The sequence below is a fragment of the Salminus brasiliensis genome, chromosome 18 (assembly GCF_030463535.1).
Source record: "Salminus brasiliensis chromosome 18, fSalBra1.hap2, whole genome shotgun sequence".
NCBI classification, from domain to species: Eukaryota; Metazoa; Chordata; class Actinopteri; order Characiformes; family Bryconidae; genus Salminus; species Salminus brasiliensis.
The window spans coordinates 14,789,153-14,801,721 of NC_132895.1; the positions used below are offsets into that span (position 1 = coordinate 14,789,153).

The 12,569-nt window shown below is 39.7% G+C and overlaps 1 protein-coding gene across 2 annotated transcripts; it reads left to right on the forward strand.

Annotated features, from left to right (window-relative positions):
• The first annotated feature begins 1,817 nt into the window (after positions 1-1,817).
• On the forward strand, positions 1,818-12,447 carry pcf11 (PCF11 cleavage and polyadenylation factor subunit). 2 transcript variants are annotated; one of them, XM_072661680.1, is made up of 16 exons: positions 1,818-2,196; positions 4,365-4,490; positions 4,711-4,893; positions 4,986-5,168; positions 5,435-6,432; positions 6,584-6,767; positions 7,210-7,450; positions 7,609-9,050; positions 9,139-9,205; positions 9,348-9,461; positions 9,543-9,663; positions 9,784-9,967; positions 10,079-10,234; positions 10,343-10,435; positions 10,518-10,553; positions 11,532-12,447. In XM_072661680.1, the coding sequence occupies exons 1-16, from the start codon at positions 2,029-2,031 to the stop codon at positions 11,742-11,744; spliced, it is 4,509 nt and encodes a 1,502-aa protein (XP_072517781.1). In that variant the 5' UTR covers positions 1,818-2,028; the 3' UTR covers positions 11,745-12,447. The 2 variants fall into 2 exon arrangements, with proteins under 2 accessions (XP_072517781.1, XP_072517782.1); XM_072661681.1 differs by having other exon boundaries at positions 7,210-7,342.
• Positions 12,448-12,569: the final 122 nt, after the last annotated feature.

The window sequence follows — 12,569 nt, forward strand, 5'->3', positions numbered from 1 at the left end:
TCAGCCAAGCTTTAGCTTTTTAGAGAGATGGCCTCATGTTTGACTCTAGAATACTTTGGTATACAGAGTAGTTTATGGTCGACTCAATGACTGCAAAGTTAGGATGCAACTTAAGCCATGCAACTTGCAAGCTTTCCAAACAAGCCATATCTGATCAGTCTATCATGAACATGAACATTTAACATGCTAACTGAGGCCTGTAGATTTTGAGATGTAGGTCTTGGTTTGTTTGTTTTGTGCAATATCTCTAAGAATTGCATGGTTTAATTTTGGGGTGAATTTGCTGAGACCCACTCCAGGGAAGATTGGCAGCTGTCTCAAATGTTTTCCACTTGTAAATAATCTGTCAGGGTTATAGTACAGACTTTAAATAGTTTAAAATGGCTTTGCAATGGACAGCAACAATTGCCTCTCTACAATCAATGCTGCATTTTGTCCTCCTTGGAATTGTGTTAAAACACACCTAGATGATCAAGACCAGCAAACTCTTAAAACCTCTGCATTTGCAGAGGTGATTACACTTACTGCTACTCAGTTAATCAAGGGCATTTGATTATCAGCACATGGCTGCTACTTACCCTCTTAATCCCTATGAATCAGTAAGGGTGTAGTTAATGTAGAAACACTGTCTCTGTATTTTGGCCTAGTTTTTGTTAAATAAATAATGACAGTGTACTTTGTCATGTGGTGTTGTTCATCTGAGGTTTACGCTCACTAGCAAAAAGCAATGTTTAAAGGAACAAGTGACTCACACTAATGTGAGAGGTTTGGGGCTGTATGTGTTAATGTGAGGCTGCATGTACCCAATTAGGATTAGATTAGTTTTTTTATGTTCTGATATATAAAATCAACGACTTCAAAGAGGATGTACTTTGTTTTTCACATGACTGTTTATGCTTTACCAAAGAACCAATGGAAAACCCCTGTTTTAACCAAGTTACACATACTTAATAGTCATTTATGTCCATTTTGGTCATTGCCACTAATTCAAGTTCATGATAACGGTCATATGTATTCCAAATATGTATCTCATTCAACTAGTTATCCATTATTTATGTTTATTGTCATCTATTGTCTTCAAGTGTTTCTTTAAGCAGTGCTTAAATACAGAATACAGTTTGTAATTGAGATGAACCATCACTTTATGCAGAGGTTCTTAACCAATTTATAGATTCTCAAATTACAAACTTTAAACTTACAATCTATAATATTTATGTAACTGAAACACCCTTATTTTCAGGAGGGTACCATGCTGTGTTGCACTGACTCTTTCTTTTCTCATTTTATATTCCTATTAAAATAATGCTATAAGTTACATAACATATAGTGTTATAAGTCATGTACATGTATGCACCTTTCCCTGGGACAGTGGCTGTGATGTACCGTATACTGCTTAGTGGACAGTATTGTAGCTGTTAGGGAACTTACTTGTACGTTGGAGACCAAACGGTAGGTGCAGGCTACACCTACAAACAACAGAAAGTACAAAGAAGGGCGGAGGGCACCAACGGTCGTTGTTTACTGTATAAACACCAGACAGCAAACAACAACAACAACAACAACAAAAGGCAGAACTGAACAAAAATGATGAATTTAATGAATTCAACTAAAACGTCATGGAGATCTTGTTAAATGATGCTGTACAGAAACCAGTGGAGTGTGATCAACTCTGGTGTGATGTGTTTGTATTACAGCCGCTTTAGGGACGTGAGTCACAGCGGCTTATGTATGAAACCGCTGACGCAACTCAAACCAGCCAATCACGGCGCGGTGACGCAGCGCTCGCTCCGAACCATTTTCTGTGACGCACAGCTCTGTCGACGAGGACGGACATTTTCTATCGCCGAGCAGCAGCAGCAGCAGCCGCCAGCAGCAGCGTTTGTGGGCAAAACTCCGACGATACTGCTCGAGAGTCGTCTTTGTGGAAGCGAGAACAACAATGGTCGACGTTTAAATGGACTGTGTTAAAGTTGATACCTGCTTATACAAGAATTAAGCGAGAACCCGCCTCAGTTCACCGACTCAAAGATGTCGGACGACGCTGCGAGGGAGGATGCCTGCCGAGAGTACCAGTCGTCTCTGGAAGATCTAACTTTCAACAGCAAACCGCACATCAACATGCTGACCATCCTAGCCGAGGAGAATCTACAATTCACCAAGGATATCGTCGCAATAATTGAAGCTCAAATTACCAAGGTTTTTATGAAAATAGTTTTTGTTGTTTTGTTTCAGCCATGTTGTCCTCGTTGAACAGAGCAGGGCCTCGTAGCCCGTTAGTTAGTTAGTCAGCTAGCTATAGCTAACTAGCCATGCTTGGTCAGCTAATCATGTGTTCAGGCCTCCGCCACGACGACCAGACAGCTGCACCACAGTTCAGTGTCCAGTCGGTAGGGTTTAACAGGTGATAGATAGCAGAGTTTAACAGTTGAAACTGTGTTTATATCTATCTAAGTATTTATAAGACGTCCTGTGTGATTTGGCTTCATCTGAAGCGACGCGAACGCTGACTCTCCTTTGAGCTCGGCAGCCTAATAGCCTCCAGCTAGGCTAGCTAGCTAGCTAACTTGGCGCCAGCTGTGGACATAACAGCATATTTATTTATTACTAATAATTATTTTATACAGAGACCTCTATTGGGCTTTTTTTAAAAGTTATATACTAGCTAATGTTAGCTAGGGTGTCAGTAGTGTTTACCACAGCGTGGTTAGCTAGCTAGCTAGCTAGCGTGGCTAGCGCTAGCACTACGGCTCTGGCCGTGTCGCTGAACCTGGAGGAAAGCTGCGAGATGCCTCCGTTTTTCTTATCGTCGAGAAGTCCGTCCCCTACTTCTTCTCCCCATGTATCCAAAGAAAGCTTACATCGTATCTAGCTGTTCTGGTCGTCGATATAATTAACGAGCATTGTCAGGATTAATGACCAATCATAGCTGGTGTAGTTGGCCTAAGGCTAGGCCCGTGTAGAAGTCCTATCGTCAGGTTACATAACTATTGTGGCCATATGGCAGTTGGTCCGTCGCTGTGGCCTGGTATTAGTCACGGTTATGTTTCCAGCTTATTAATAGCATTTAATGTCGTGGATGCTGGATGAGCAGAGACGTGGTGATTAGTTAAATAAGTCATTTGGCTTTATTTTATTCTCCCCCCCCCAAGATGTCGATTATTCCAGTGACCACGTTAGTCAATGTTGTCTAACTCTGATCCGTAACTGTTACATCCATTGCTGACATGTTAAGTGTGTGACCAAAGGTAAATAAAGGGTAAAAGACTTGATGTTAATCAAGTTAATGTAAAAAAAACAAAACAAAACAAATCAAAAACACATGTGGGATACAGGAGTCTTGAGGTCGATACTTGGTTCTCTGCTAAAACGAGGAGGCCTAGCTATGTGGCTTTATGTATCTTTGTATTTCTAAATAAAGGGCCGTTGGCGTGTTTAGATTGCTGAGTAATTTTCCTATATTGATTTCACTGTTAATAAATGGTTAACAATTGTCAAAATAAACTATGTGAAATGTGCTTTTGTCTTTCTTTACCAGTGTAAATTGTTTGTGGAAACACCTGCTTGTGATTGAGTTTTAGTTTATGATCAATGGTCTTTTGACTTCAGTCAGACTTGACATCAGATGTGTAGTGTTGGCTTACTTTGATTAAATGGTAATTGTCCTCAAGATGTGTCTATCATCCAGGTTTTTCTGGGGAAGAGTGGCAAAGTCCTGTCCTAAATGACAAATTCCAGTCAGAAACCTGTAAATGTAGTGGACTTTTTTTCACCCCTTTTTTAAATGGTAATGCTTATTTTTGTCTTGAGGTCTAAAATGGTAAACCTGATGTTTAATCGGATCATATCCATTGCAGACACATTTAAAATGAAAGTCACTTTTTTCTCCCTGCAACTTCCTAAGACAACGTTTAAAGAACAACACTTAAAAATGTTCTGAAAGTCAGACTTGACTAATAACTAATAAAAATCAAGCGACGTGGATGTCCGGTCTACCAACATTTTTCCAATGGAATACCTGTACTGAAGACTGAACGAAGATTTGTTTTCTACAGTGGAATACATTTTTCTCGCAATGCAAGCATTTTTTTGTTTTGTTTTGTCAACAGGAGTTATGCAGTTTATTATTATTTTTGTTTTTCTTTTCTTTTTTTGGATACTGAAGGACTTTTGCAAGGATCTGGAAAGAAAACGGAATTGAAGTCTGAATTTTTCTTTTTGTTGTGGGACTTTTCTTCTCAGACAAGTTTTTCAACTTTTTTTTTTTTTTTAAACCACCAAAGGACTTCATCTAAAGTGTAACATCATTGTAACTGTACATTTCTCTCATGTTGTGTACTAAACTTGTCAGTTTTCTATCACTATAGGCACCTCCTGCTGAGAAGCTCCCTGTTTTGTACTTAGTGGACTCCATAGTGAAGAATGTTGGAGGAGAGTACCTTGAAGTGTTTGCTAAAAACCTTGTCACTTCCTTTATATGTGTTTTTGAGAAGGTACATGATCCATTTTACATCTGCTCTTGGTGTTGCTAATGAATAAACTGTATGTAACTAAATGATTGTCGACATAAACACATTCCTCACTATTTAGTTATGAAGGTTTGAAAGTAAATTGAATGTGATCTCAAAAGATTATTGTGTTTAGTTTTTGATTGCTTTTTATTCTGCTAGAATAAGTAGTTCGACTTTCCCCCCCTTTTTTCCATTTGCTTAGGTGGATGAGAACACTAGAAAAAGTCTCTTCAAATTGCGCTCTACCTGGGATGATATTTTCCCCTTGAAGAAGCTGTATGCGTTAGATGTTCGTGTGAATTCTGTTGATCCTGCTTGGCCAATTAAGCCTTTACCACCAAATGTGAATGCCAGCATACATGTCAATCCCAAATTTCTGAAGCCGGTAAGCATGCAGTTTAAAGAAAACTAGTTGTAGTTTGAGTTTATTGCATTAAATGGAAGAGTTGATCACACACTTGCTTTTTCTCTGCGTAGACTGAAGAAACGAAACCTGTGAAGGTCACTACACCACAGCCTCAAGTTCACCCCACAGTGAGTGAGAAGAACTTAACACAGGAACAAGTAATAAGACAACAGTTGCTTGCTAAGCAAAAGCAATTACTAGAGCTTCAGCAGAAGAAGATAGAACTTGAGCTTGAACAAACAAAAGCCCAACTGGTAAGTTTCAATGGAGGAATTTGAATACTCATGATTATTTGGCACAATGGCACATCTGCTATAATGCTTTTCATAGACTTATATCTGAGGGTAGCCCAAAGTGGATTTGTTTGAGTTGTTCTGTTTGTTATTGTGAATAGCGTTTTGTTCTGCTGGTTAAGTTAATAGTGTTGAGACCGAGCCTCTGTTCATCTGTATCTCTCTCCTTCAAAGAATGTATTTGTTCCAGTGAATTGTAATTAAGTACTTTCCCCCTCCCCCTCAAGGCTGCCAGTACACCTAATCAACCTGCCAATGTTCAAGTAAATTTTGATGGAGTTCCAGTTGTCAACCAGCCGGCTCATACATCACACAAATCATGGCCTCCAGCACCAGATGACAAGGTGTCAACCAGAGATCCTAGACTAAACAGAGCTGCTACTACATCTCAAAATACAAAGGAACAAGGGACCTACAAGAAGGATGCCCATGTTACACAAAGTGTTAATGTACCTGAAAAGAAACCTGTGGCCACAGAGAGATCAAGCAAGCTAATGAGAATACCGAAGAAAGATGCCTCTGCAAATGAGGAAAAAGCTAAATCAAAATCTGCATTACCGTCCAGCAAAGCTGTCCTTAATAAAAGTAAAGACTTTGAACTTGAACATGCAAAGACGTCTGATGTTAATAAAAAAGACCCAAGGCTGCGGAAGCCAATGCACGAAAAGATGGACCCGAAAGAAGATGAGGTCAAGGACAAAAAGAGATCTGAGAAAAAAGAAAGGGATGACTCTATCAAAATCACTGAATTGCAAAGATCCACTAACTCCAGAGGCAAACTTGTGAATGGGTCTCTGAATAAGCATGAAAGATTTGATACTTTTCAGAAACAGGATATTAAAGTCAGTAAAGCTAATATCAGGAAACGGTCTCGGTCTAGATCTCGATCACCGATTGCACATTCTCCCAAAAGAAAAGATCGCCGATCTCCAAAGCGAAGACCAAGGAGCGTCACTCCACCTTCCAAATCGGGAAAGGGTAGGCAATTGAACAAGCATCCACACAATGAAGATGCAATCCAACAATCAAATGTCAGAGACGACAGAAGTACACTTAAGAAGAATGTTGCTGATCAAAGGCGGTTAAAAAGGCCACTGGATGATAGACTTAATGAACACAGAGATGCGCAGCCACAAAGAGTGTCGCCTGCATCCAAAAGATCACCTGAGCATAAAGGTCCAAAAGATGTCAAACGATGGAGGAGTGGATGGGAAGAAAATAAACCGTAAGTTGTTGTTTTTTTTTTTTTTTTAGTACATGGGTCAACTGTAGTCCCTGTTCTGAGCCACAAATCTTTCAGTTATTAGGGTAACATTAGGGGTGTGGGTGTGTGAGAGAAGAATTTTCATTTAGATTTTTTGTCCCCCTCTCCACAGTCTTAAACAGCCTGAGCAAGATGTCGCACATGGTAAACCAGGACCTCAAAGACACAAAACTTGGAACAGTAATCAAAGACCCTCGACACCACGAACACCAAAACAGCACCGGCTAAGTGTTGACGCCAACTTACAAATACCAGAAGCGCTTAATTCTGCCAACAAGAGAGACCTTCTACGAAAGGTATACATCGAAGTTGCATTTCATGAGGTTCAATTACTGGGCAATTAACTTTGTCTTGGTTTTTCTAAATGATTGACATGAACAGGCAAGAAGCATTCTGGCCCTTTTGGCATATTTTGCAGTCCTGGATGCCAGTACAAGTAATTGCTGAGTTTAATTTTGTGTTAGGGCAGGGAAATGGCGTCATCAACCTTTAAAGGATCTGGGATTAATCCTTTGCATTTCTTTGTTTTTCAGCGTTCCCAGACCTAGTTTGCTTGCACACCATTTGTAGTGGTTTTAGCGATTGCTAGATGATCATATTCAGTAGTTTGCTAGGCCATTAAACATGTCATTAAAGTAATTGTTCTTGTTTATGTTTTTAAATTGGAGTTTGTTACTAAATGTACTTTTCCAGTGTACATCAGTAAATTTCACTTTTTAATTACATTTTTCTTTTTAGGCTAGTCAAAGATTGGCTGATGGAGAGCTGTCCCACGAGGAGTTCCTCAATGTGGCCCATCAAATCAAGCAGCTTTTTCAGTATCGAGAAGAAAAACAGCGTTCTGATTCTTGGGAGGGATCCAGTGATGATGGTACATACACATCAAAAAAGAAACCATCTCACGGGAACATGTCGGATGCTGAGCTTTCTTACTTTGAGCACAAATCTAAACTGAAAAGAACACAGCTGCAGCGTCCGGGTAATCTTTGTCTTTTTTTAAAAAAGAAAGACTTTTGGTGACTTTTAATTATAAGGGTAGAGGCTGAGTGATTAATTTTTACAGTAGGGTGATGTTGTACAGTAGGGTTCTTTAACTTTAGTCACAGTTTGCTAATTAACACTTTTTGTTTATTACAGTTCACCAGAGCTCACCTTTGAGTGAAAACATGCTTCATCACAGACCTCAACATGAAATAGAAGATTTATTCAGCAACCTCTCAGATGCACACAAAAAGGGCAATGATGCCCTAAAACTTTTCTCAGGGCATGATGATCTTAGAAGGAATGACGGACCACCACCTCGAACAGTACCTGCTATCAGAACGTCCCCATGTCCAGTGAACAGTGATGGAATTTCTGGAAAGTCTCCATCTGCACCATTTGAACGGTCATCTTCACCCATAGAAATGGATCAGTTTGATGATGGAGAGATCAGTCCCAGGTTTGAAAGTCCTAACAGTGTTCACTCTGGTACAGGACTGGACAATGATGGACCACTAAGTTTAGAAACTTCAAGGCATGAAATGAGCTCAGGACCAGGAAGAAGCGGGCGAAACCTTGTTGAATCTCCTGTGCAATCTCCCCCTCACTCCTCTGAAGGACCCAGCACACAGGTGAATGTTCTAAGGCATGATGGAATGACCGTCCCACCAAGATTTGATGGACACAAGAGTTCCCATCCTCCATTTGAAGGGTCACATGGCCATGTCGGGCAGCCAAGATCAGATGTCCCTTCTAGACCGCATCCTCCAAGCAGATGTGAGGGAAATACAGGTCCAGGAAGATATGATGGCCATGGTCCCCCTAGGTATGATGGACATGGTCGATATGACAACCATGGGCCAAACAGGTTTGAAAGGCCCCCTCTACTGAAAGGACCTGGAAGATATGATAACCAGCCAATGCCACATGGCTCTGTAAGGTTTGGGGAACCCCTTGGTGTTGGAAGATTTGATGGACCAGGATCAAACCGTTTTGAGGGTGCAGTGGGACATCAGGGTCCAGGAAGATTTGACAATTCAGGGCCAATGCGTTTTGATAATCCAGGGCAGTCAAATAGATTTGATGGGCCTGCAAGATTTGAAAATCCCCACATGCTGCCTGGCCCTCCTGGAGGATTTGATGGCCCAATTAGATATCCTTCTGGGCCAGTTAATTTTGAGGGGCAAAGAAGACTTGAAGGGCCAGGGAGTCAGACTGGCATAATGCGTTTTGACACCCCAGTGCAACCAACACCCATGAGATTTGATGGGCAACCTTCTGGCATGCTAAGATATGATACACCACAGGCTCCAAGATACCGTGGACCTCCAAATATGCAAAACAACCTGAGACCGCAAGGTCAAACAGTCTTTGATCAGCCACAGAGTCAGGGCCCTGTGCTAAATCAAGGTGTACTGCAACCTAATTTCAACATGACCCCACAAAATGCATTTGGTGGTCAGCCACAACCATTTCACATCCAACATGTCTCACAGGCATCAAACTTCAATGTCCCAGGCTCCACACCTTCAGGATTTCAAAATTCATACAGACCTGTTACTCCATTTCCTGGAGTTGCTTCAAACCCCCCTCAGCCTGTGAGTATCCACTAAGAAATTTGCATTCATTTTGTTGCACACGATGTCTATACTTGTTGAAGCTAAGCGTCCTTTTGTTCTGTTACAGATGGGTATAATGTCTACTCCAGCTCAGAACTTCCTCCAACAAAATCCAGTGCCTTTCAATCCAGCCAGTAAGTTTGTTTTGTAGATAGATTTGTGTAGATAGATGGAGCATAAAGCATTACACTATTATATGTAACTTTTGGATAGTTAGAAGTGACTTCATAGCAAATTCATGATTTTTTTTTTTTTCTTCTTCTTTCCACTTGTCAGATTCCCAGTTTGTACAGCCTGAGAGTCATCTGGGCCAAATGGATGTTAACGATCTGTTGGCTAAGTTGCTATCTAGTGGAATTATCAAGCCAGCACAAACTGAGACGAGCAATGGTATGTATCTCATTCATCGTATTCATAACACACATACATGTACAACTGAATTATGCTTCATATCTGCCTTATTTGTTTCAGAAACCACATCAGCACCACCGTCTCAGAGTGTACCAGAGGAAGAAGATCAGGAGGAAGAGGACCAAGACGAGGACGACAACCTCCCTGATATGACTGGTTTTGGATTAGATGATATGAAACAGTACGTTTACCTGATTTTGTCCCTCAGTGTGTATAATCCTTTTGAGTTGACGATGCATAAAAGTGACCTGAACTTTTAATGTACATGACAATTAAATGTCTGTCGTGTTTAACTCCACAGGCGATACGAATGTGTCATCACTAAACTGTACACTGGAATCCAGTGCTATTCCTGTGGGATGCGCTTTACTGCTTCTCAGACTGATGTTTATGCAGATCACTTGGATTGGCACTACAGGCAAAACCGCTCTGAGAAGGATATCAGTAAGAAAGTAACACATCGCCGGTGGTACTACAGTCTAACGGTGAGCCTCGCACAACCAGATCTTTTGCGCATTTTTAAAATACTATACAGTCTGTTGACTTTTCTTTTGTCATGACGAGGAGTGTTAATGTTTTGCAAATTACGTTTGTAGGACTGGATTGAGTTTGAAGAAATTGCGGATCTTGAGGAGAGGGCTAAAAGCCAGTTCTTTGAAAAAGTCCATGAGGAAGTTGTACAGAAAACCCAGGAAGCTGCCAAAGAAAGAGAATTCCAGAGTGTTAAGGCTGCCCCAGATGTCGTTGATGAAGTAAGTATATATTAAAGCCTTTGTCAATTTAAACAAACTGTGATTGAAATAGGTCTACTCTAGAGAACATTTAGTCTAAACATAGTCTTATTCTGGGTGTGCCCTTAGTCGTGTGAGATATGCCAGGAGCAGCTGGAGATGTACTGGGAGGAAGAAGAGGAGGAGTGGCACCTGAAGAATGCCATGAGAGTTGATGGAAAGGTATAAAGTAGTCATTTATTTATCTTTATTAGAACTTTTCATTTAATAATGAGTGAACTGACAATTTTCTTTATTCTTTCAGACATATCACCCTTCATGTTATGAAGACTACAAAAATGTAAGTGTGGTCCTGAGATTGTATTCATTGTCAACTAAAATGCATGCTTAATATGACCAATTTTATCTCTTGTGCATTAGTTTTCAGTTAGTTTTCATTAGCCTTTTAGGGGCTCCTTTTTATAGAGCATTGTGGCTAAATGTGCAATGACTTCAATATAATAGATTGAATGTCATTTCTCAGTATATGGCTCAGAATATTTTGTTTACCAAGAGGTAGCATGGTATCATTCGATGAGATTAATTGACACATTAAAGGACATTTAAAAAGAGTACCTATCTGCATTCCTAGAGTGCCAGAGTCCGCCTCAGTTTTGTGACTTTCCTGCTTTAACAAGTTAGCAGGTAATAGAAATGATGTCTTTATTTAGGCTTACATAAAGCAAAGCAGCACACTACTCAAATATGTGCACCTGATTTTTTGGTCTGGAGGGTCAGTGTCCAGTGCAGTCTGGAGATTTCCTTGCTTGAAACATACCTAACTGTAAATTCAATTTAAGTGGACACCTTTTAATGTCTGGGATCTGTTATTTTTAATAGTTAGACTTGGGGTCTTGGATGCCAGTCCTGGAGAGACAGAGTCTGCACAGTTTGGCAGTTGCCAGTTCAGACATTCAAACAAACTTATTTAATTTAGTTACTCTACATGTTTAGGAGGTGTGATTTAATCAGGAAATGACCAAACTGTGCTGGGCATTGGACCCTCTGGGGTTTGATGCCTGTGAGGTGGTATTCACAAAGCATCTTCATTAAAGTGCTGTTTCTGGATCAGTACTTTTTAAAGGAGGTCAAATCTGATGCTGGATCTCGGTCTTATTTTGAGATGCTTTGGAAATGCCACCTGGTCTGAACTGTCAAATCTTCTGATGGCCTTTATTAAAAGTCTTGTATAAACTGCTTTTTTTTTTTTTTTTTTCTTTGTCTCTCTCTCTCCCCCCCCCCCCCCTCTTTTTTTTTCTTATTAATAAAAATACTATAGACATCTTCCTTTGTGGACTGCACGCCATCACCCAACAAGATGCTCACAGAAAATCCTTTAAATGTTTTCTTAAAACAAGAAAGGGAAGGTGAGGCATCTTGCTCCAGTATTAAAGAAGAGCCAGCTGAGGGAGAAACGGACACCGTAATGGTAAAAGAGGAGGTTCAGGTTAAGTTGGAAGGAGAGTCCCAAACTGGTGCAATTCTGTTTTAAACAATGCTGCAATTCCTCTGTCCTAATGTGGTTACTTGAGTTGTGCTTTAAGTTTTTGTAAGGAAAACTATTTTTATATAGGACAGCTCTGAGGCGGGGTCCTCAGCTATGCATCCGGTAAATACATTTTCGTATTTGTAATTGCCTGCGAAATTCAGGTGTTTTTGCTGAATGCCCTTTGAAATGTACTTTAAAAGATATGTTGGGCTAAATGTGTGTACAGTTTAATTTATAAATAAAGACATATTTTTGGTATGTTTGTGTAAGATTGATAAACTTTTGGGTTTTGAGTTGTGATCCTCCAAGAATTTTCTTTTCTTCAATATTTGTACAGATTTTGGAGGAATGGACAACCAATTATTGAATAATTTATAAACACGTTACTTTTCTTCATTTCGGTAGAGGAAAGTTATAAGCCGTGTTTAATTTATTAATGAAAGACTTTGAGTAAATAAATCTTCACACCTGACAAATGTGTAAATACATGTTAGAAACCCACTGAGTTTATTAATGTTTTTTTGTTCCAATTAATAAAATGTTTAGTTTAAAAAAAAAAAAAACTTTTTTTCTTCCCCCACAGAGGGTTAAAAAGCAAATTTTGCTGAAGATATTAAGAAAATCAATAAAAATAAATTAAACTGTTTGACGTGTGTGTGTGTGTGCGCTTATCTTTAACTTTTAAATAAAAATTGTTGTGAATATATATAGCCTCTGGGTTTTATTTCTCCTCTCTCAAAATAAGTATTCAAATTTTAAAGAATAGTAAGAATATAGGACGTGGCCATGTAACTATCCACAGTGTTCTACATCAACCTCCATGTAGTC